The sequence below is a fragment of the Chiroxiphia lanceolata genome, chromosome 7 (assembly GCF_009829145.1).
Source record: "Chiroxiphia lanceolata isolate bChiLan1 chromosome 7, bChiLan1.pri, whole genome shotgun sequence".
Classification (NCBI taxonomy): Eukaryota; Metazoa; Chordata; class Aves; order Passeriformes; family Pipridae; genus Chiroxiphia; species Chiroxiphia lanceolata.
Window position 1 is genome coordinate 14556818 of NC_045643.1, and position 26064 is coordinate 14582881.

At 36.5% G+C, this 26064-nt stretch overlaps 2 protein-coding genes across 2 annotated transcripts in view; one reads left to right on the forward strand and one right to left on the reverse strand.

The window, feature by feature from the left end:
* DNAJC10 (DnaJ heat shock protein family (Hsp40) member C10) lies at nt 1-24459 on the reverse strand. The gene is made up of 23 exons (XM_032693792.1): nt 24213-24459; nt 23582-23941; nt 21666-21831; nt 19856-19906; nt 18409-18491; nt 18090-18221; nt 17120-17213; nt 16830-16907; nt 15634-15677; nt 15125-15262; nt 13919-14008; nt 13013-13123; nt 12125-12239; nt 10227-10354; nt 9851-9967; nt 8959-9060; nt 7772-7927; nt 6268-6401; nt 4702-4755; nt 4165-4312; nt 3613-3732; nt 2480-2596; nt 1-1930 (listed from the first exon to the last, which is right to left on the reverse strand). The coding sequence occupies exons 2-23, from the start codon at nt 23780-23782 to the stop codon at nt 1919-1921; spliced, it is 2391 nt and encodes a 796-aa protein (XP_032549683.1). The 5' UTR covers nt 23783-23941; nt 24213-24459; the 3' UTR covers nt 1-1918.
* The window catches only part of PDE1A (phosphodiesterase 1A), a 203194-nt gene continuing 201487 nt past the window's right edge, over nt 24358-26064 (forward strand). The window contains exon 1 of the mRNA XM_032693796.1: nt 24358-24375. The gene's annotated coding sequence lies outside the window, so the exon portion shown is untranslated. The remainder of the gene's footprint in view (nt 24376-26064) is intronic.

The following is a 26064-nucleotide window of genomic DNA, read 5'->3' on the forward strand; positions in this document are numbered from 1 at the left end:
TTAAATCTTAAAAATGAACTTTATTGATATTTAAACTAAATCCTCTTACCCACAGTCTAAATGAATTTTGAAACCAGTTGCCAAGACAAAGTAAGTCAGGGTAGAGAATATTTTGATGTGGGCAGTAGTGTTGTCTTCTTGTAGTATTTACCTATATTGCTTCAGATGACTGATGGAGAAGGAAGTGATAACAGTAACTTTTTATGAAGAACTGAAGTATGATTAAAGCCATAGCAAAACCAGAAAGTTCTGAAGTTACCAGCATCTTATGGAGGAGACTGTTCTACTGGTCTGTTCCAGTAAGCAGTAATAAGAGAGAAACTGAGTATAAACAGGCATAAAGAAGAAACTGTACAAATGTCTGCACTAGGTTATTTTTAGAAGATTTTTAACAATAGAATCCTAGAGTATGTAACCATGACCTCATTCTCCAGCATTACAGTACAGCGTGGGAACTGCAATTACAGAGACACGCAAAAACTGACCAAAACAGAATTTGTATTAAAATTGTAATTTTTGACTGTGATTGAGTTTGAAGTTTGATTTGGATGGGGGACAGTGTACTTTAGTAAAAAATAGACGCAATATGTTCTCTTCTTTCTCAGAATAATGTGCTGCAAAACCACAAATCAGTAGAGGCAGCTCTGACCATCGGGGAAGAAACATTTCAATGTCCCAAAGTTATCTGAACCTCTTCCTTTCTTGCTGCCTTCTTTATGAAAAAAATTACTTGTAGATAACAATGTATTTACAAATTTGCAATACTCATACTAAGCTGACTAGTCATGCCAGATCTAAATATATCAAGAGCAGGGAGAGAAGTTCATCTGACAAGTTCTCAGCAGCATTTTATTGAACATATGAAACAGTTGTTTGCAGACATTTTGTCATCTTCTGTAATTTTTCTTGTCTATTGAGAAGCTATGAAAAATATTCTTTAGAGTGGGAATTCTATTAAAAACTAGGAGGAGATACTGCAATATACATTGTTCATTATTAAAGAAGGCACTTGCTTTCCTGCTTGCCTAAAGGTTATATAAAAAACAAACAAACCACCTAAAACATATCTCCAGAGAAAGGGACAGTGGTAATGCCAAGAGGTTAACTATGTCCACAGAATACATTCATATTTAAATATCTAAAAATACAATAATAAAAGTTATGACCTAATGACTTAACCAGATGCTTCTATGGCATAACTTAATCTTTGAAAGTCAATGAAACACAGAGTTTGAATTACTTTATTTTTTTTTCTTACTTAAAAAAAGAAAAAACACAACCCCAAAAACAAATCAAACAACTAAAGCTCTTCAAAGTTCTGTTCATCCAGGCAGCACCACCAGTGCTGCAGAGTAATCCACTCAAGGGCAAGAGCAATTTAATTCAATAAACATCCTGCTACCATTTCTTGATTTGATTTCTTAACAATTGACTAGACAATACTGCAACCCCAAAGCAGAATAATTATCAGGTACAATTGTTTGTCTTTCAAATAGACAATCCCTCATTATGTTTCTGCATTGCAGAGTGGTTTGAGTGCATATTCAGCCACAGGCTGAGTGCCACATTCAAAAAGCATTTGAAAAGAGACAGAAAAAAATATAAGGAACTAGTAAATGGGTAGGCAAAAGTAATAGAGTTCACATTGCTGGTCAACTCCGGTGTTTGGCCAGGAAGAAGGTAGCTGGTATATCAGAAGAGGGACATGCAGAAACGTTGAATGCCTCCACCAAAACCAAAATGCTTTAATCTCCCCACAGTTTAACAGAATTCATACAGTCACGTATGCCTGTGAACTCAAACTTGTTTTCATCTCTCCTGTCCTGTCAGGAAAGTAACCATCCTTATATTTTCCTTGTGGTGTCTTCTATATTCACAGCTTCAGAATATCTTGAATCTTATCTAACTTCGGTACCACTTAGAGTTCATCCTAGTGACGAGAAAATAAACAGTGGAGTTTCTCTCAACGTACGAATAAAAATAATTTTCTCCTGTGATTTTAAACTTTTCTGTAGTACCAATTTTTCAACTGGACAAACGTTTCTTAAATAGAATTCAGGCTACTTAATAGCTGTGTGTTAATATCTTCTGAGTTAAAATGTCAATCCCAATCTTGCAATGATCAGCCTCTGTAATTTGCTGTCTGCTTACTAAATGTAGTCCAAGGATTACACTTAAGGACACAGTGCAGCTCAACCATCTATCTCTAATGCAGCTGTGCCACGGACATGTCCATGTCCCATAAAGTCCTGCCACAACTGATGTTGCAACTGCAGTGTTCTGTGTTACATCTGCAGACATCAAGAACTGAGTTTGAATGAATAACAGTAACCAAAAACAAGACTGGAAGTAAAATGTACCTGGTACTATTTGAAGATACAGCATTTAATACTACAGATGAACCAATACTAACATCATTTTAAGCAGTTATTCTTTACAGCAAGTCTTTTGCAAGAGGCCCCACAGTAAGTGTTCTTACCTTATTTCTAGATTTTTTTCTTTTTCCTTTATTTTGCATTGCTTCTAATTTTTCATTCAAAATGTCAGCAATACCTTTTGCATCTCTGCTGTCTATATATTCCCCGAGCACATTTTTCTTAAAAGAAAAAAAAAATAGAGCATGGTTAATATATATCACAATTTTACACTGAATAGAAATCTGTGTACTTTCAGACAAAATTCAAGAGCAATGCAGGGCAGAATACAATGGCTTTGGTAGGCTGATTTATGATTCATGGATATATTTTTGTCTCTGTTTAAACAATGCTAATTGTCTTTACTGTAAGAACCACTCTTAGCTCCTAATTTTCAAAACTACACAAATTTTGTCTTGATCCTTAAAGAAACCTGAAATAGTTACAATTTGCTCACATATTCAGCTAAGTGCTTAAGGTAGATAGCTGTTACCAAGTCTGCCACTTTTTTGAGACCTAAAAAGCCTCTACTCTTTATCACAGAAAATGTTATTGAATGTGGTGGGATTGTGTGTGGAGGGATTTCTAGAATTTCCCATAAAACATTCAGTGAAAAAACCAGTAAAGTATAATTAAGAGAACTACCTTAACTATCAGAAATCATCGAATCATTGATGAAATCATTGAATACTTTCTCTTCAGCATTAATAAGTTTAAAAAGATGGCTATAATATTCTTGAAATTTAATATATTTTTAATTAATTTTTTTAGCTTAAAATACATTATTTAAGTTAGAATTACTCTTTTAATATAATCAGATTTCTCCTTAACCAAAATTATATTTCTCCTTAGCCAAAATGAAGTTGTCCACATTTCATTTAGAGAGAGACTGCCTGCTTTTGGGTAGCTGGTGATAGAATTGGTAAAGGTTGAAAAACATTTTGTCAGCTAAGACCCCTGCAAAATCAAACCCTTGTCTGTTTAAGCCCACATTTTAGTTACTGTTTTACTAATTTGCAGTTTATTGTTACTGTATCACTGTCCTACTATTTTAATTATTACAAAACTGATTATTACTGTTTCTCCAAAATATATAAATAATGCACTTTAATATGTTACAGAAGTATTCTCTTCAGTTTTAATGTGAAATGAAATACATCTACTAACAGTACCTGCTCAGCAACAGGTGACACTTTACCTTTGTTCCTTGGTAGGGGTAAAACTTAACAGTAGGATAGGCTCTGATATCAGCAGTTTGACAGGTCTGACCATATGCCTGACAGTCTACTTTCCCAGCCTTTACTTTTCCTTTAACGGCCTAAAAAGAAATGCTTATTAGAAACAAACTTCAAGTTTCCACCGGTGAGTGTAAGCAAATAACTGGAATAAGCCAGCAATAAAAGTAAACAACTAAACTGCAGCTAAAAGTAAACAAAAAACCTGTTGCTCAAATCTTTTAAATATTTCAGTGTAGTTGCTTGCTTGCTTCCCAGACTGTTAACCTCGTATCAGGAGTCTCTATGTGTTCAGCAGAGCACTCCAGTTCAGGGCAAAGCACAAAAGCACATCACAGCTCCAAAGGTCACCCCATCATAAGTTGAAATCTATCTCAAGAGAGGGTCTGTGTGTCTGAGAAGGAGGCTCATTGCAGTGCTGTAGTTTTTGGATGACTGCTGAGAAATAAAGTGCTGATAAATAACGTTTTAACCATTACAAGCAGAACAATCTGCTAATACAGTTAAAAACCTACCCTTGCAAGGATCTCAAATTCAGGAGCAAAATTTTGGCAAGGTCCACACCAAGGAGCATAAAAATCAATGACCCAGTGATCTTTCCCATTCAGAACTTTTTCTGTGAAACTCTGAGGAGTGAGGTCTACAGACACTTGTGGTAAATATCTGTGGAAAGGAGGAATAACAGTCATAATACATTCAAAACTTTAAACAATATCCAAATTCCATTTAAGAAAAGATTCTGAAATTAAGAATATTAGTAGTCTGGAAACCCCTACTTCACACTTTGTACTATAAGAGAATCACCTTTTTAAAAGTGGTAGACAAAATAATAATATGGTCTTCAGGAAATGAGTGGACAGCAAGGAGTATGCTATTTCTGCACATTTTAAAAAAGTAAGATAAAAGATGTAGGAACTTTAACATCTTAAATTAAGCAATACATATACCCAAGTGTTTCTAATTCTTGATCCACATAGTATTTAAATATTTATTTCTCCTAGCAAGCAAAGTATATAAGCAGCTCATGAACAAAGTTTAATGCAGTAACTTACCCCAATGCCCAGCCTCTCAGTGAATAGGAATCTCTGTGCCATCCATTGTAGCTACTGTATTAAAGAGAAAAAATCCAGTTGCACAGTAGTTTGACTTATATTGGAAAAAAACCCAACCTCACTCTGAAGAGTGAAGATAAACAAATAAAGAATGTAAATGCATATGTTTTAGGATATATTTCTACCTTGCTTTGAAATCTGAATGAATGAAAGTCTTGTAAATACAATTCAAAGCTACAGAATTAAGGACTAGATGACCAAGAGAAGAAAGAAATTTCTATGCCAAGGAAGCACATAACTTTTGATAGCTACAAGTATTTTGGATTAATGATCCTTGGTAATAGGATTACCAAGATCCAGATTAAACTGCAAGCTCTAAGAAACATGAGAACTAAATTAGAATACTGTAATATTTTCATGTTATGTTCATTCATTACAATAAAACAATTATTATGTATATACATTTCCCTTAATTTAACATTAGAAAAGCCAGACAAACTAGTTACTTGGACAAGGATTTAGTATTTGGACTTTCCGGGCATTGCTTAGTTTTGAAATTTCAGTCTCAGGTTAGAAAAAAAAGATTAGTTCAGGATTCATATCCACTGATATCAGTGAAAGATATCGTATCCACTGCTATGATCCACAACTTCTTAGCAAAGTATTTGTCAACAGTTACCTGGTCAAAATTTGATTTGATAGTTTCTGGTGATCTCTGTTTCAAGACACAAATTTCCCTATCTTTGCAGGAAATAGCTGACTCATGATTAGAAATTTGGCACTTAATAGTCATATTCACCAACGTAATTGTTTTAAACAAGAAAAAAAATTTTTATTTCAAGAGAAGTTTTTTCTGGAAGAACTAAATAAAAGCAAGGAGTGCAATGCTGAAAGCTACTGAAGTCTGCTATTGCATACTACGATGAAGAGGCATTACAATTTACTATCTGCCAGCATTTAATAGAAGTTCCAATCTGTGAAATAATGAAGCAACACATCTGCTCTTTCAGATGGTTATCTGTCTTTAAAATATGTATGTGCTTCCTGAAATCCCTGGATCTTCAAACTGTACTGTGAAATGGAGGGACAGGCTGTTTGTTTGTGGACAGATTTTATTTCCGTTAGAATTTTTTTTGTTAATTAATAATATTTCCACATTAATGACACAGATGAATGGATGACTACATGCAATGGACAATTTTTGCAACGGTGCTAACAGATTGTTGACAGGGAGGATGAGCAGACAGCTACATCGCTCTGTTCTCTAAAGATAAAGCTGCACTCAATTACGCCTAGTGGTATTTTTATATTATATGATTTAAATCATCTACTTTAACAGGCAAATTAGGCAATTGATAAAGAACATGAAATATAAGATTCCGGTGTCAGTTCAAATTACTGAAATGGCAAAATAAAATGCCAGTAGTTTGAAGTAACAAAACCAATGGCATCCAGTACAGTAATATCATAACAGCCTATTTTAATAGTTGTGATGATTTTAATACACAACAGTATTTGTCTTGTTCCACATCATGTAATGTTTCCCAACTGAAGCAATGTACTTACTAGTATTGTTGAGCTGTGTTTGATTTTTGAGGAAAGAGTCTTATTTCAGGATATCCCCGAACACTTTCTTGGTGACAGAAAGAATAATATTTTTGACAATCCACGCTGCCTACACTGATTAATCCATTTAACATCTGAAAAAGAAAGAAGAAAATCCACAATCAAATATGTTAATCAATACTACTACAATTTCAGTAATTCTTCAGAATTTCAGTCTTAATCACTTAATTAGGGGGAAAAAAAAAATCTCAACAAAACAGACCAAGATTATCACAAGGCTTTCTCTTCCTTGTAAAAGGTTCACTAGTATCAGAGCCAGCCACCCAGCTGCACTCCCATCATGCACATATATTTAATATAAGCTGCATGCACATGGCTCACAAGGCACCTACCTGACCTCAAAGGTACCTGTGAGTGTGATTATTTAGTAGAAGGAATACCATGTTACTGTGTTTCCTGTCATAGCATCAGTAACTCTGACAGATCCTGCTACAGTGCAGATGTGCTATCAGTTGCACAGCTGGTCTGTGTCCTGAACACACTGTATTTGTTACAAAGGCCCAAACTACTTGGCATGGGTAGGAAAGCTGATGATTACTGAATGTGTACTATAGAGCTACTCGTGCTTTACAGACATTTCACCAGATATAAAATCCTGGCTAGAACTCTGAGTCAAATTGAGTTCTAAATGTCTCAAAGTCATGGGCTTGTTTCCAAAGCTCTATTTTTTTTCCAAAAAGTTTCTAGTTCAAATTCCTGGAAACACCTCCGGGAATGGTTGTCAGTATAGTAATATTACTTTTTCAAATGAGAGAACACTGTAATGACCTTGCAAAAGAAAAACACCCTCCCCAATCCGAAAAATTCCATATTTGAAGTACATGTAATTCAGCTAACTGATAATCAGCTTTGAAGTGTATGAGATTTAACATTCATTTATTTTCAGGGAAGAAAACAAGATCTCAGAAAAAAAAAATCTTCCTAATATAGGAAGTAATTAAATTGGGCACGATTGAATTCCTTTAATCTGAAATTCAAGTCAGAGGTTTCACCAAGGTCTCAGTGCTTCCTTCAACAAGCACTTCCTCAGTGCTTCCTTCCTCAGGATCATAAAGAACACTGGGAACAAAGTGGCAAATTATTTCCACCAATTCTTACCTAATTTATTTTAAGTCTTTCTGTTGTATTTTGTTTTAAACAAATGCAGATCTGTTGCCTATATAAAGCACTAAGCACCAAGTAAAGCTAGTTACTCTATAAATTTTCTTAGATATTGGAAAATACACTTGTAACCAACAGGAAAAACTGGATTATAGTATCTATGTATTGAATCTTTTAAAAAACCAAATAAAAACGTTGTATTTGAAACAATATAAAACTCTTTTGTCTGCAATATAAATCTCTAGATTTTCTCAGCTGACAGTTCTTAAGAAACCAGTTGCATCATCTCAGTAGTTCCCCAGAAGAGGAAACAAAAGCAGAAAAATATCTGAATGTCATTTACCCTGGCCATTTTTTTCCATTCTGGCATTAAAGCCTGACAAGGTCCACACCACGGAGCGTAGAAGTCCACCATCCAGATCTCCTCTCGTTTTCTTCTCTGAACTAATTCAACAAATGTCTCAGGTGTTAGGGAGACAACCGATGGATTCCTAAGATCCTAAATAAAGACAGCTTATGGACATATGCTGTGCAACAATAAGTTATCCCATATCTAGGACCACCATGTACAAACCGACTGCACCAAATTCTGAGAATGTTCTGTGAAATTTGCTTGCTACTGGGTTAGGGAAGTCTCCACACCACTGAAAAGCATGGAAGCATTGAAAGTCATCCCTTCAGCCTACAAATCATATGCCTGATTTGTTAAGAAAAGCTATCAAAAAATACATCCAGGCTCCAAAAGGGAGGTTTTCTGCCTTTTCTCAATAAAAGGAGGTAAAAGGGAAGAAATTCAGTTTACGTGGCGAGAACAGGCATTATGAAACTCAGCCGTGCTATTTAGGCTGGAATGCAGAAGAATACCTAGGGCACACTATGGGCCTCTGAATATCCACTGTAAAAGACTAATCTCCACCTGTTTCTGCATGTGTTTCTTGAACCTGCTTTTTCTATCTGGAGAGAACAGTCTTCAAAGAGTGGAAAATAGCCCGTGGATATAGCAGTGAAGAAGAGAACCTGAGTGCTGGAGCAAAGCTGGGTGCCAAAACTCCAACAGCAACAATGACCAGTACCAGTGATTTGCAGTTCTGTGGGTTAAGAAAGTTCAAGGACAGCTAAGAAATGTGTAAAGCAGCAAGCAAACTGACAAAAATGTGAACCTCATCCTATGTCAAGGTGTGTATGTGAAGCATTTTCACCTTAAAAATATGAAGTGCTGTAATATTAATTCCTCTACCCTCCCTATGAGATGGAAATCATTACTCTTACTTTGCAGATTGGAAGAGAATTTATTTGCTAATGATATCAAAGAAATTACTTGACAGAGTAGGGAAATGAGTCCATTAGGTGTCAAGTCCCTGACTGGCAGTTGCTGGGTCACTTTTCTTGCCCAAGGTTTTTTCACCCTTTATCTTTCTAGTCTAAGTAATTAAAAAAAAAAAAAAAGAAATCTTAAAATCTTCCAACTAAAGAACATATTTTTTGGATGAGCTGCATACAGGACTGCAACAAGCATTATAATTCACATACCTCTATAAACTCCAAGATCTGCTCAGCAGAGTGATGTCCTTCATATTCGTGAACATCAGACTGGTTGAACACAACTGTTGTTGGATAAGCTCGAATGTTATGCTAACAAAACACACAATAAGAAATTGCACAGAATGATTAGCTTTCTGGTACTCACCTCTAACTGTCATTGGTATTGGTGGCTCATCCATTCAGCTCATCTATTCTGTTTGTACAGTGCAACTGCTCAGACTTACACGCAGGTGGGAATCTGACACCATTAAAATCAGTACAGAGAAGATGCCAATTGTATTCAGAGATGGTATAGTGTGTTCTCAATTTAAAAACCAGCCAGTTTTTGCTGTGCTCCACAAATACAAGAATTAATCCATGGGGCCTCTAAGCCTTAAGTTTAAAGCTATTCCCAGTCCTCAGGTGGAAATGTTTGTACTGTATGAATAATTATTGATTACTATTGAACACAGACACCCCCATGATTTGAATTCTCATGATTTAGATGTATGTGAACACATCTAAATAAAACTTGAAAAAGCTTGTCCTTTTTTGCTCATTTTCCATGTGTTTTAAGACATTAAAAAAAACTCCACAGGAATTACTAAATTCTAACACTTCTAGAGTCTTCCAGTAACACTATGAAATCAGAACAAAATGTGACCTGTATTTTGTGTTAATATATTTTCTGTAGTGGTTACATAGTTTGCTCCTTTGAAAAGGATTATGATACGGAGTGCCTGTTCAGTTTACTACCCTTTAAGAAAGTGACATTAAAGGACAAGCATTGTCCTTCATAAATCCTTGATAAGGACTGCACTTATCCCTCTACCCCCAGCTAGAAGAAAATAATATTCTTTAAAAGCATTATATTTCTTTACTTTTAGTTCCTGCAGCTTACCATATTGCAAAGCCCTTCGTGGACAGTACAGTCTAGTGTTCCAAATTTAAGCTGACCATAAAGATGTTTTGATGCTTTTCTCAGCTCTGGTAACAAAGCTCGACAAGGAGGACACCACTAGAAAAAAAAATGCAAGTAAGTTCAATTGCTTTCCCTGCAGCTGGCTCTCAGGAGAATGTTTAAGATTAATAATATGCTGCTTTGACAACAGACTCCACTAAATACAAAGCTCAGTCTAGGAACTAGTGCTGCCAAGGAATTAGAATACTGTCTCACGATCCTGAAGGAGTATCCTTCTAAGATACTCCTTAGTACCTCTTTGCATAGTTACAAAACAGATTTTAGAAGAAGAAAAATGTAGATATTAAATATTTACCGGTGCAAAGAAATCCACAAGCCATGGTTCCTTATCTTTTTCAGGAAAATTCTGAGGTCCCAGAGTGATGACATGGGAGTTCACACTTTCTTTGGCAAATGCAACAATGTCATATAAGATCTTCTTTCCTTCAAAGAACAATGTAGAAAGGAAATTTTATTTTTTCCTATGAGAAATATCATTAGAAAACTCTGTGAAAGCAACAGGAGTCTTTCAGTTCCCTTGTCTGATCTTTAAACATGGCTTGCTTAAATAAATTTAACAGGTACTGACTTGCTTTTTCTCAGGAAGACAAGGTTAAACTGTCCAAACCTACACAGGCAAGACGTACTGTAGGAGATAGTTGATATTTGGCTAAATATTAAACTGGATAGTTACCCAATATTAGCCAAATAAATGTTTTATCCAAGACAAAGCATGTCTTGGATAAGACAAAATGAGTGAATTTTGTGTCTGTGTTACTGTCTTACTATTGCTGGAATTCAAAAGTTACTATTCTAGATACACTTGACTTGGCAAAGGGATTGACACAGTAAAAACTTCAAGCAAAATAAGTAATATTGATAAATCACAGCTGTTTAGGTGTAACTGAAGTTCCTGCTCACACAGCTCCAATGGGCAACGATCAAGTATCTTCATACCCTTTGTATACATAGTTGTCAGCAGAAATGAGAGTTTGTCTTGAAATGAACTGAGAATAAGAACTTCAGGGTGATCAAATCTTAAGTCACTGCACAATGACATTATAAGACTTATTACTCATAATAAGTAATTTTAAACTGTTGAAGCCCTTCAACATAGCTTATAAGAAAGCTTGCTCCTTGTGAGTATTACTTTGTCACAAATACTAGAGTGAGATGATTACTGGTAAATGTTCTACATGCCATCTATTTTGTAAACAGTAAACAAAACCATTCAGAAAAAAAGTATGTACTATAGTCCAATGCACTTCTCTTACACTGTAATCTATACCATTATAGAAATGCTGTATGGATATGACCCTTCCTTGGCTTCTCTGCAGGAGTGGAAATTGCAAAAAGTATATAAGGCTTTTCCTGGCAGCAATCATTAGATGTATGGAATCATCTCTTGCCCTTAGGTAAATCTAATATCTTCTAAGTAGTAAAAAACTTTTTTCCTTTCTTGTTCATTACAGTATTGAGGTTCTGACTTAATTCTACCAAGCTGTTTCTGATACTTCAGAGGCTGAAAAATGAGAACTTCATCTTGTGTAACTGCCTTGTGCCGCATTCTGGATGAAGCTACACCTATTACTGCAAACTACAGTTTTACTTCTGGCTCCCTTCTTCTTCAGCCAGCATTTTTGAATCCTTTCAGCATTAAACAGTAACATAGTCCCAACTTTTCCTGAAAGGAAACTGCTGTGTTGAAAATGAAAGTAAGTGGTAAAAGTCTCAGTTTTCTTTTGGACAGAAGTTAACAAAGCACAGAATTAGTTTTACTGCAGTAAAACATGAAAACAAATGCATGAAAACAAATCCAAGTTTCTCAAGTTGGCTGCACTGTGTAACTAGCATGTTAAGTCTCTAGGAAGGGTGTGTCTTACAGCATTCTTTGGTTGTCCTACCCAAAGCAGGGGTCCTGATCAGCTTCTGAGATTTCATTTGTATGTAATTATGTAAATGATGTTGAAACAGACATCATAGTAAAGACTAAATACATCTCTTGGCATCTGATGACTGCTTACCCAGGAAAAATAGAAAAAAGAAAACCAAAGGAAATTGTAATTTTTTGCAAGGCTACATTACAGTCAGAGGAAAACCAGCAAATATTAAAGCTACAAAACTGTTCTTTGGGAAAAAGAATGCAGTTTGCCAAAGATACTGTCATCGCAAAGGGATTATGTAATGATTTAAAATTGCGAAAGTTTCCCCTACCATGATGAATTTCATAATCTCCAGTTCCTTTTCCTTTGAAGACTGCTAAACAAGGCTGATAAACATACAGTTTGTTGCAGATGGTTGGTGCAGAAAGGCAGTCAAACTTGCCAACCTGTTTAACAGACAGTGACATTTTAATTAAAGTAGCCTAATTTATATACATTAACATATCTTGAAAGGCAGTAAGAGTTAGGAAAAAAGGTAAAAATGTGGAAAAGTAGTAGCCTTTTTATAAACAATAGAGGTCTTAAGACAAACTAGGATGTTCAAGGAAAACTATTAGCACAACTATATTAGGTTGCTTGCTAATTTTTCATTTAAAGGCCAAAATGGGGGAATAAAAACTTAAAGTTAACTCCCTTTACCCCTCAAATAAAATAGCAAGGAAGCAGAAAGACATATAAAATAAATGTGACATTAGAATTCTTCTATTCAAAGCAACAATTTTTTTTCAATACATATCTTCTAGAATACTACAAGGCGTAGTCCTTTAGTACAAAGTTTGAATTTGGTTTCTTTTTAAGAAAATGTTCAACGTGATCACAGGGTTTTCTGAATAATTAAAAAATATACATACATACATACATAAATTTGATGTTGAAGTGTTAACTTGGAATTGTTAATTGAGCGGGATCTGCAGCAACATTTCCCATTAGAGAGCAGATTTAAAAGACAATCTTTCCTAATTACTTTTAAATATTCAAGCTGCATGGGAAACTTAATTGCTTGCTTTAAATAAAAAACTTTATTACAGAGCTACCATATTATACTGCATCTCTTTCACTACCAGAGGTGGCAGGTGGTAGCAACTGCTAATAACAGTAAAAACCGACTTGTTCTCAGGATGTAAATGGAATTTAACATTAAATGAGTGAGCAGTCTCACCTGAATATGTTCATCTTTAAGTAAAAATTTAAGTTTCTTAAATTCCTGTACATTTGATTCACCCTCCCCAAACTGGAAGAAAATCAGCCACCGGTGATGAGCCAGACGGTCCTTTAAACCAAGGGGAAAAAAACAAACAACAAAAACACAAGACAAAAAAAATTAATCCCAATTATACCAACCTGTAAAATTCTTCTGTGTTTTATAGAGGCAAATGCCCAGTTATTCATCTAATCTCCGTGTGACCTCCCAAATTAATTCTTTCCTGTAGTCCTTCCACTAAACTTCCTTTTACTGCATCACAATCAGGAAAGAGGAAAAAAATCTAAGAACAAGCTGGCTACAAGCTACCCTCCATACTTCTTGTTTTCATGTGCATTTCCTATTGTAAAGTATGCTGCTGTGTGCAACTACAAGTGTGAAAAGAGATTTCCTTTTTCTTTCGTACAAGACATGAGTTACTTCTCTGACTCTTAATTTCATACATAACTTCCCATGGATTAACAAGAATTTTTTTCTTTCGTACAATAGTGAACAAAATACGTTTAAAACAAAATTCTCTACAGCGTAGTTAATTTAAAAAATAACCAGAAAGTTACAGTTGCAGAGTGAGTTGCAATAGCAATTTCTGTGCTTTTTATTTTCCTATGAAATTTCCCCCCCTTACTTTCATTGTCTTGCTAAACAACAAAAATAAATCTAGACAAACAATGTTAAATAATTTTGGGTACAGAGAAAAAGAAGTAATTTTCAGTTAAATACTAGGTTTTTGTGTCAACCAATTTTGAAAACTGTAAGAAATAATAACAAAATATATAAGCTATATATATATGATATATTTTTATACTAATATCTAATTTTATACTATTTATACTATGAAATCTTAACATACTTTTAAAAAATTACCTCTAATGATGCTGCAGAAATAATTTCAAAGTCTGGTAGATGCTGCATTACCTCCTGATATATTTCTCTGGCATCCAAGGAGTTAAGAAACTAGGACAGAAAGTTAACTGTCTTTATTACAAGGAATTACAAGCAGCAACCTGATTGTTGATGATCAGTACTAAAAGTGTCAGGGAAATTATTCTGACTTTTTCCTTTCCATCAACTGGAACATGCAGTTAATAATATGCTATTTGACCAATTTCTTTTCCATACAAATAACTTCACAAACATCACTCTCAGAATACTGCTTTTTAGCTCATTTGCCTACAATATTAAACTCAAAAAACTGTATTTTGTCAAGACAAGGACTAAGAGTCTGAAATTCAAATTTCACGCCAAACCCAACAGTCAAGTTTATAAAATTTCCAGTCTAGTTTTACAGCCTTCCTTAACTGCAATGTACAGATATTTAAGTTTCTGTAATTTCTAAAATTTCGGAAGTAATATGAATCAGTAAGTCAGAGTTGGTAAGTTACAAGGTTCAAAGCAGGTAGGTTACAATTTCCTCCTTTGAAAGAAATAGATAACAGTAGTGACAACAAAGGAACAACCGTGCCTCAAACAGAAATGTCTCCCATCAATTAAGAATGTTAAAACTACCATACAAATGTAGGAGGAGGTTGTAATATTAAAATAGAGCTGAGCAGTAAAATCTGTACTGACAGACACTGTAGGAGTACTTTTATCACACGTCAGATAACAAATTTTTGTTAATATTCAATCTAAACCTCCACTGGCAGAACTTGAAGCCATTTCCTCTTGTCCTATGACTTTTTACTTGGCAGAAGCTATCCTTTTTACCAGGATAGCTGGGTAACAGCTTTAGAAATAGCTCTTGGGCCTGTCCCACAGCACATCCTGCCCCTGGATTCCCACAGCTGCTCAGGGAGGCTCCTGAGGAGGTGGCTTGGCAGAGCTACAGGCTGCTGCTACTGCAGTGTACTCCTGTGCCCTCTCCCAGCATGCCAGCAAACTGGAGACCACCTCCAGGATCACTGCCTGAGAAGACAGGAGGGATATAAACTCACAGCAGAGCAAAGAAGCTTAGAAGAAATAAGAAAAAAATATCTTTTCAGTTGTATATAATCAGTCTGAAAATGATTTAGACGTTCCTTTAGCATGGTTATCACTTTATCTAAATACAGAATGAAAAACAACTCGTACCAAAACACCTCCTTTCTCTTTGTTATTTATGGTGGCTCCAGGTGGAAAGTATGCAGTAGTACTAGATGAGACATCTAAATTATCACAAAGCTCACCCTGGGTGCCACAGTCCATCCAGCCTACATTAACAAGACCTTCCTGTAATTAAGAAAAAAACAACACAAACCAAAAACAAGTGCAAAACCAAAGCAAAGTATTTTTTAATTTCAGGTTCAGAAATGCTTTTGAAAATCCCAACACAGGCAATTATATACAACATTTAGAAAATGGAAGAAAACCACACTGTAATTCATTAGTTATACTCATTCATATTTTATAAAATTCTTTAAAAAATTTAATGTTATTTCAGTAGCTACTAAGTCAAAGTATTTTACTTTTCTAAAAGTTAATGGGTGATATCTTGGTTCCACTACACTCAGTGAGAGTTTTAGCAACAATTTGACACTTTCACTTCTGTTATTTTGTTTTAAATATAACAGGTAATGCTTTCAAAGTGAAACACTGCTTACCAACATGCCAGCTAGCTTAAGGCGTGTTTGGTAACTCAGGCAATCTGTAAAATAAAAACGATTTATTTACAAACATAAAACTTTGCCTTATTAATGTAATAAACCTACTCCTGCTTAGAATTACCCCTTTCCTCCCTACAAATGTGACCATTTTTAAAGGCATGCTTCCTAGCTGTTCATCCAGTATTTCAGTGACTTGGAGTTGTAACACCTAGTAATGAGCACTATTTTATTTGCTATTTGAGACTGACCTTTAAAATTTGTTAATCAGTGTTTAAAAAAATTAAATCCAAGAGGTATCTACATACTGTCTTGGAATGATATTTCAATGGAAATATCCATTTTCTGTGATACAAATAATTGCCCACTATAATAAATACATCATGTGCTTTAATGACCCATTCAGACTTTGAACAGTTACCTTTGGATGCAGATTTTTTTTGAAATAAGGAGATGCATCTCCTTAACTGAACCACGGCTGAAAAATTATTAACAAGAAGGCTGCAACTTGAAATCAAGCTATTTGCAAATGTAAATCCAAGACTGCAGCTCTGGTTATTCAGTTCACAGAACAAAGGTCTCTTCATAAGGCTGAGAAATCTTTGTTTGTGAAAGGTGTAGTGCATTTACTTAGCGCTACCAGCTAACCAAGGAAATGTTCTCATATACTTTATACTGATCCCAAAAAAGCCAGTGACAAACGGCTACAAAAAATAATGTGAATCTAAACTCTGACAGAAACCAGTGGTAAGAGCCAGTTAATATGTCCAAGCCTAACTTAAGTGAAATTATTCAGCTAAATTTTGAATACTGGTGGTTTAAAGGGGAGATACATCCTTTCTTCTACTCAGCTATCATGACAAGCTGGCATGTACCTATGCAATATCTGTCACTTGAGCTTCAGCTGGAAACTGAAGGTAGAAGTTTTTACTGCCACTTCCCTTCCTGATGGGTTACACTTGAGTGCTGCTCTAATGACTCATGGGACATCACAGAAGCACAGTAGCATAATTTTTCTATTAATGTCCCTTTTGTCAAAGTGCCTCTAAAACGGAGCTTAAATGACCCCCAGTCCAAACACTGTGATCACCTAAGATGTTTCACCTTTTTTTTTGGAAGCAAAAGGTATTATGCCACTGTCAACAAAAATACTTCTTTTTCTGTCACCTTATTTGAAAAGTATTTAATATACCTACCCCCACGTTCAGCACAGAAGGTGATCAGCCAACCAACGCCAGAAGCAAATGAAGTTTCGATAGCATTAACAAAATTCCCTAAGAGTGAAACAATTTGCATGAGTTTGTGACTAGTTAAATGTGACTAGGAAACAAGGTTTATATTAGCAAATTACATAAACTGTTTTTAAACTCAAAAATAAGACTTAGCAACAGTTAAAAGATTCAGTCGTATACATAAATTCTGCCATATTTGGTACTGTAAAAGTAATTTCAAGAAAAGCCCCCCAAGCAAAATCCATGAACATTACCTGCCCATAACTCAGTGACTGTGCTTGTAACATACTGCATGGCAAAGTTCTTTAAGCTCTCTTTTGACCTGTCTCCATAATATTTCACTGGTTGCTATAGAAGACAAAGAGTACAGCTTATAAAATTAAGAAAAAAAGAAAATGAAAAAAAAAATCCTCAAACCTACTGTGTTTTTATAACTGTATTTATGCAACTGCAGGACCACTCCCCCCCATCCCCTCTAACCTGTAACGGTTCTCTCCCTCCCATATTGGAATGTTTGGAATTTAACCTTAATTTAAATTTTGTAATGTGATTTCTTTCCAAATGCAGCCACATAAGGATAATTTAGCCTTAGAAACACCAACTCCCAATGATTGTATTTCTATTTAAATAAAACTTGCTTGCATCACTCCACTTAGCGTTTAACCTCTCAAAACTTCTCGTTGTCAAAATGTACCCATCTTTTCAAGTGCAATTTGTACACCAGCCCAGCACCACTACTTAACAAGCAGCTGTAAAGAGCAACATAGATAATGCAGGTAGCATGAAGGAAACCTCAGGGAAGGAATTCCCAAGTTTCTTTAGGCATATGGTCATATTCTTTAGACTCAAACCCACAGACTATGCTTCGTATTTGAAAAGTCCATTGCAACACTATAAGAGAAAGTGTTCAAGGAGACTTGTTGCTTTGCTATAGCACTGCTGCTGACACTAGCTTCCTGAATCAGAAGTGAGATGTTTCACACAAAAATGACTCAGAAAAACCATTCTGAAAATATACTATCACTTATTTTATTATATATATATTATATAAATTATATATATTAATAAGTATATATTTTAAAGTTCACTTTAAAAGTTAAATTTATTAGAGGAAGTGACATATTAAAAGGAAGATCTTTATATAAATCTCTATGATTTGAACAAGTATTAAAGAAATATTGTTCCTGATTTTATTCTAAAAACGCTTGAAATTTTATCACTCACCATTCCAGTTTTGAAAACATACAGACTGGGGTAACTGTTAATCCCTTTAATTCGACAAAGCATTCTGTTATCTCCACAGTTGACAGCTCCAATGCGTATTACTCCATCCATCTCCTTAGCAAATTCTCTCCACTGAAAAAAAAAAAAGTAAAAATACAGGCTATTTTCCTATAAAGATATAATGAAAAATGACCACATGTTTTACTTCTGGCATTCTGAACTGTTGTCTTTGGTTTCAGATTCAGTGTAAATATCCACTTCATTAAGTTTTATGCTACTAAAACCCATGAATTTTCAGAGTTAATTTACTTGTACATACCGTAGGTGCTAAATCATGGCAGTGGGAGCATCGAGGAGAATAAAAATTCACAAACCATAGTTCTCCTGAGTTAACAGCAGCATCTAGATGGAGAGAAGAAAATTATAGGTAAGTCATGCACGTCCACAATATAGTTATATCTAGAATGTACATTTTTACTATATTGTTTTCCCCAAAAGCTGTGCTAAGTATTTTAATGTCAGGCACAGTAACAGTAACACAGATGAGATAAAGATTGTATCTCACTTGCACATACTGTTGTAGGCAGGTGCACAAAAGTCACATTTGAGAAGCTATCAGCACCCTGACTTTCAGCATCTGTTCTATTAATTAAGAAAAAAAGTACTCTCCGCAGATTAATCTAGATGAAATGTGTGATAGTTCAAGTCTGGTTACAAAATACAAGTTCTAGAAGATTTTTACCCACTAAAACTTTCCATTTCCTTATATCACTTTATGTATTCAGTGGGTTCCACCTGGCAATCTTTCCATGTAGAATTCGCGTCTAATACGCAAAAAACCAATTTAAAAATCCAAGTTAATATGATTACTAGAAAAGTCAAGGGAAACATAATTAAATACTCTTTCTTATGAAAGAAAACAACAGCAACAAAATATATACCCAGAGCAGTTATCAGCTTGAATTACATAGCTTTCAACCTTTCCAATTTTGGACATAATTTTTATAGTGGATTTTCTAATTTGTATTTGCCTATATTAAAATAACCTCACAAAAAAGACAACGAAGCACTGTACAGGCTCTGCAAATTAACCAAAGCAAAACCAGGTTCCCAGGAAGAGCATCATGAGGGTCTGCTAACTACAAAACTAGTTCAACATGTAGATCCAGTCTGTACAAAGGAAACTGTATTCAAAATGCAGATGGAAAATCACACAAAAATCTAATATTTTTTCTCTCTAGCCTCTCTTATTTATAAACAACTTAGCTTTAATTTTAAAAGAAAAAAAAAAGGACGATATGCTCACTGAAAGTGTTATCTTTCCACACTTTGTTTTACTTAGCTGTGTTTTTTGTATCTGGTATCCCCTTCTGGTTTTGAACCTCTTGTGCAAGGCACAAGTGACTGGATTTCGCAGAAAAAAATGATAGAAAAGTTCTATCAAGTGCATTTTTATACAAGAGAAATAGCAATGGTAAATTAGGAGAAACAAAATTTTAATTAAAATTATTTCCTTTTACAGATCTCACAAAGTATCTTGCAAACTTAATCTAAATTGTTTACCAATACTGATCTAGTTGCCAACTAGCATTTATCAGGAAGCACTGAGGGAGGTTTTTTTTTTGTTTTCTCACGTAAAGATGATTTTCTGACAGGTTTTTGTATAGATATGTAATAGAAGCCTACAGATACACAGCTCAACATATAAAAATTGTTACTTTGGGTTGCCATGTTGTCAAGCAGACAGACATTTATTTAAAACTTACCAAATTCTCCTCTATCCAATGTTATAATTTCAGGATCATCATCATAAATACCTGTGAAAAAAACCCAACAACTGCTTTTTATTTTTCCATCTCTAAAACAAAGAAACAAATTATCTTATTCACAAGACAGAAAACAGAAGACAATAGATTTGAGTTGAAATATTAAGCTGGCAAAGATAGTTTTTACAAAAATGCTATATTTGTTTAGTAATATGTAACCTTAGTTTAACCTCTTGCTAACTCCTGCACTCTCATGCTACAAAAGCAACTATCAGAACAGAACAGTTCTTTTGGTATTTTAGCAGACCAACCACTGGGCAAGCAGAGAATTATAACTACTGCTGTTATGGCAAGAGTATTAGAAATAACATCAACCAGCTGTCAGATTAAAATTCAAGAAGCTTCAGCTCTCACTGGGAGGTTTATGCAATGTCCAGAAGCCTTCACATTTTCTCTCAGCCTCTGGTTATTTAAACATTTAGATCACAAAGGTGTTTCAGCCACAAGCTTTTCCTCTGACAGAATGTATAAATGCAGTGGAATGAAGTGGACAAAATAAAAGCAAGGCAAAGCTAACCAGTCCCACCTAGGGCATCACTAAAAACACTACTACTTAACTACACAAGAAAGGCAGCACAAAGTTACCAAAAATACTATTACACCATATTATATTATGCTACTATGGTGACAGATCTTTTACAGTACCTAACATGGTGAGATGTCATTTCACCTGAGGTATACAAGGATTAAATAGAAATAAATAATGAGAGAAATGAATTTCTACAAGTGACAAGGTACTTTTTACTATCCATTTATATCTCCTGTAATATAATACATATATATATATATATACATATATATATATATATAAAGTATATATAAAAATCTATATTTTAATATATACACAGACATATAAAATATAAAAATAGGTGCTCTCCAAAAGACTGGTTAATAGACATTTAAGTATATTGTTTTTTAATCAAGCAGTGCAACTTAAAGCAGATAACATTTCTTAAATTTATTTATCTGAAGATAAACTTCCAGGATAACTTCCATATTTTTTTGTGATAGCTGCAACACTGGTTTATTCAATTTCAATTTTCACAGACATGAATTTCTTAGAGATTGGGACATACTAAATCAAACTACATCAGAAAAAATTATTGCCAAGGTGGAGTTTCCTTTCAGCTCTTTATTTGATCTCAATCAAACGATGTTCCTCAGCTCCCTGTTTTAGCTTACTTGTGTAACAGAAGCTCTGAGAACTGTTTATTGCAGCCTTTCCCTATGACTACCTAAAATTTTTTGAGACAAACATTAAATAACTTGTCTCAAGGTCATTTTAGATATGATTCTGGTTTGGTTTTTTTTTCATTTTCTGCTACCTCTTTACTGATCTCTAACTGTGTAACTGCATATAAAAGAGGCTGGACAGTGCAAAAATCTCCTCTCAAAGTCCACTTCAAGAATACTTTATCTAAACAAAAAAGGTCCTTCTGCACTAAAAGTTAAAAAGAATCCTGATGAAATTTAAGTGAAAAAAAATCTCTGCACTTTAAAAAAAATAAACGAGAAGTTAGATAACCTATAAAAAGGTAAGCAGCAGGAACAGAAGGCTAGGTAAAAAGATTATTACATTTTTGAGTAGCCATTAACAGGGTAAATAAAATATTGGGTCAGCAGAGAGAAAATGACAACTACAGAACAGACAGAAATCTGGAGAGGATACATCAGAAACACATAACAAGATCTGATATTACATTTACTTGTGACTGTTTTAAGGAAATCACAAACATACATCATAACTTACCAAAATCATAGCGATAAAAGTGCCAGCTTTCATAACGACCTCCTTGCTGCTGATCTTCAAGACCCTTCTCTCCATATTTATCATACTTCTTCCGTAGATCCTCATCCTTAAGTACTTCGTATGCTCTATTTATTTTCAAAAAATTTTCATGTGCATTTGGATCATTCTATGTAAAGAAAACTATAATTAGTAATTAATTAATAAACCATGTAATGCTGAGAAAATAAACTTTGAGAATCCGACTTATATCCCTACTAATGATGTCAGTTGTGACAGAAGCAAACATTGCACAGCAATCTCCAAATAAACTACAGTAAAGTTTTCTTTTCCTGAAGACAGATGTGTTCTCGCCTTATTTCTTCATCCTCACTAAACTACCAGCTGAAATACAAAGTGAACTGGACGGAGGCTGTAACATTCTCCAGTGATCCCTCTTCTTTCAACTCTCTCTCTACAATGGAAGAAAACAGTACTCAAGAATGAAGACTTACTATTTGCTCTATAATCTTTCCCCCTCCCCCAGAATCCCCACTCATCCAGTTCAAAATCTCTGCTATAAAGACAGATTCATCCCTTTCTGGTCTTACAGTGTAGACAGATGCCCCCTTTTTTTATTTAAAAAATGTTCTAGCTCTAGGTAGCTTTGGAATTAGAATGGTGAAAAATCTGCAGACATATTTTGAACCCAAGTTTGGGTTCTGTGCTGGTGCAGTGTAACAGTGGTGTGCAAAATCTGCCACACTCTCCCACTCTTCCAACTTCTGCTTACATGTTTCACTCACAAGACACTTTTTCTTTTCTTTAAGATACATGGGAAATTAATTACCATTATGGAATTTGTCTAATAGCTTCATCATCTATATATCATCTTTAATGTTGAAAATAACCTGTTGAAAAATCTTTAGGAGTATCTGCATACTTGGAAACTACAGAATCTGACCCAAAATGTCATTATTTTGAAGGTATGAAGGTAAGGAAAACAAAACTTGCAGTTAATAGGTCCGAGTTGGCATTTCTAACTTTGTTGACATTTGCCTTTCTCTTCAAGCTCTGTTAGAGGCTCCAACACAGTCTATGAAGGCAGGCCCTGAGCTTATATGGAATACTGCTGTCTTTTAGGGCTCCATGCAGGTACAGTTGTACATATAAAGATCTAAATCCTCATATTCCTGTGAATCTCTGCTTATTTCAAGTCATTTTGAGGAAAAAGTGATGTTGTTTAGGTTTAAAAGTGATTTCTTTGCATTTCAGAAATATGGTAGCACAGACTGAGCCGTCTGAAGTCCTCTCTCTCTAGTCTAGAGCTCTTTATAACCTCCATCATTATGCCTTGTCAGTCCCAAAATTTCTGGTTTGTCCTATCTGATACTTGGAGACTGATGTCTCAGAACAGGCTGTTGTTATTTGCTATTTAGATGAGATTGGATGATAGGGAAACAGTAAGTTTCCCTAAGCTAAATGGAAAGAGAAACTCATCGTTACCAACAAGGTAATACAGGACACATGTAAGTGTTCCTCTATTTACAAAAACATAATTGAGAATTAAAGAATCTTGACTCTCTTTACTACAGCAGTTTAATACAGCCCAAATTCAACACACCTGTGTATGACAAGTCTATCCCTTTCTGTAAATTTGCTCTGCAGAAAATCAGAGTTGAACAATGTTATCAAGTGGCTACATTACTTCACAATAACAGAGTTTAGATAACACCGCTTTTTGTTTAAACATTAAGATCACAGAATAAATCACAGCATATTCTGAGTTGGAAGGGACCCACAAGGATCATTGAGTCCAACTCTTAAGTGAATGGCCCATACAGAGATCAAACCCACAACCTTGGTGTTATTAGCACCAGGCTCTAACCAACTGAGCTCCATTAACTCTACAACTTTGACTTGATAAAGATGTAACTTACCTGATTTTTATCAGGGTGCAACTTTAATGCCAGCTTTTTGAATGCTTGTCGTATTTCTCTACTGCTTGCTTCTTTGGACACTCCAAGTAAACTATAGTAGTCCTGATCAGTGCACACAAGAACTATTACACATACTAAAACTAGCAATAAAGATCTTTTGAAATATCTAATATAATCTCCTTTGGATGCTAAGAACTCCATTATGAAGTCTTTGGAAATTTTACACGTTCTGATTCGAGCAGGCTTTGGGAAGAGGCTCCAGTAAATCTGCCAATGTTCAGAGATACAGGTGTATTTATGGCAGAGCTCTTCAAAATGCTGATTGCTCTACTTCATGTCATAACTTGCAAAAGTTACAACCTATAAGACGAGGAAAGAAAAAATAATCAAATAATACTTATTCAATAAATACAGGTCAGTAACGAGCCTCACTACCAGCTTGTGCAGACTGCACGTGAACATTGTTGACGGCTAATTACCTTCTTTCTGAGGACCACACAAGTGACAAACCATCTCTTCATTGTGAATGAGGTAATCACGCAAAGCTTCACTCAATTACAATAATTGCCACTCACCTGTATCACATTAAAAAAGACGGGTTTAAGAGGGCTCACTTTTCCTTCCAACTCACCTTCAGTAACGCGGGGGGACATTTCTTCTGCAGGGGCCGGGTGGCTCTGAGCCCGCCGCGGGGCGGGGGCTGCTCGCCAAGGAGACAGCGGACGCCCCTCCAGAGAAAGCCGGGCGGGCGCCGGAGGTCGGAGCACTCGCGACGGGACCCGCCCACGCCAGAGGTACCGGGGGCGGCCGGGCCGTGCGGGAGGGAGGCGCCGGGACCGGGCCGGGGCTGCCGCTGCGCTCTGCCCTCCCCGCGGGCGCGGTGCGATGCCGGGCCAGCCTTGGGGAGCGACGCGGCGCCGAGGGGGCTGCGGGAGCCGCCGGTGGGAGCGGGCCGGGCGCGGAGCAGGATGGGATGGCAGCGCGGTCCCCCCGGCGCCGGCGGAAGGGCGGCGGGATCCGGCTCCGGGCCGGAGGCGGGCGGGGCGGCTCCGGGGGTGACGTGGCCGCCGCGCCCGCTTCGGGCCGGGGGCCCGGCCCCTCCCGGCCGCTCCCTGCGGGGCGCCCCGGCCCCGAGCCCGCCCCCGGCCCGCCCCTGCCACAGCCGCGCCGCCCTCGGCGGCCGTGGCTGCTGTAGGCACAGCGTCCGCGGGGACCAGCCGCCGGTGGAGGGGGCCGGGAACAGAGAGGTGCCGGTGGTGGAGTTGAGGAGAGCCCGCCCCAGGCTCTCGTCCAGTCCGTGCCCTGAGCCCAGACGGCACCCGAAGGTGCCTTACGAGTCCGTACAGATAGAAGCCAGCGAAGGGGCCCGTGTCCCCACGGGATTCCCCGCAGCTCGGGGAGCTGCCTCGGCCCCGGCAGGGCCGGGGTGGGGAGAGGCTCCCTCGGGCGGGCGAGGGCCTGGTGGTCTCCTCTGCAGGCCCACTTGCCTTGCCCGGCACAGGTCCAGAGAGGCAGAAATGTTTGCAAACAAACAGGCCTAAGGGACTGCCAGAGACTTCTCGGTGAGGGCAGAGGGCGGCGGACCAAGGACACGCAAAGAGTAATTGGGGATGCTGGATCCCTGCTGGAAGGCACTGTGTGCTTGGCCTCTCTGGGGTCAGGCTGACAGCCCAGTCCAGACCAGGGTTATGAAGGGACTGAGCAGTGGTTGGAGGTTGGGGAGGACTTCTTTTACAAGTTCAGATAGGGTTAAGAGCTATTAAGCTCTCAATAACCAGTTGTTGCTGTTTGTGGAGGCAAAACATACATGATTTTATAACCAGGGCCGGGAAAGCAGGTTCTCAAATACATATACATTGTAATAAGTCTTTGCAAAAATTTTTTGTTTTGAAGATAATTCTGGATTATATTGCAATTCTTATAATCCAGAATTTCTTGCAGTTTGCCCCTCCGTGCACTTCTTTTGTTTGAAATTATGTCAAAAAGTCTTATGGTTCACTCTCTGAACTTGCTCGCATTTACGTAGGTGAAATCTATCGTGAGTTCTAATTGCTTCTGCTTCAGACAGTGTTAAACTGACACAGAATTACCTAAGGCTCATTGTTGAAAGGGAATTGATTCCTTTCGTGTTTGCTTCTTGGTCTCGGCTACCTGAATAAACATTTCCATTGTGAAATATTTGGGGGGAAAAAACCTATTTAGTCAACAAACACAAAACTGTATTCAAGTATAGTGTACCAGAGAAACTAGTTTATAATTGTCATGTTATTACAAACTTAGAGAAACCAAAACATCTGTCGAACTAATGGTGAAAAAATATGTGCTGAAACAGATTTCCTTCCTAATGATTATGTGACAAAGTAGGTTAGTGGATCGTAGCTTTGTTTCTAATTTTCAATTTTCAGAATTTAAATGAGACTGCATATAGAAGGACTGACTTTTTGTTGCAACATTTGTTTCTCTATGTGCATGTTCAGTGACTT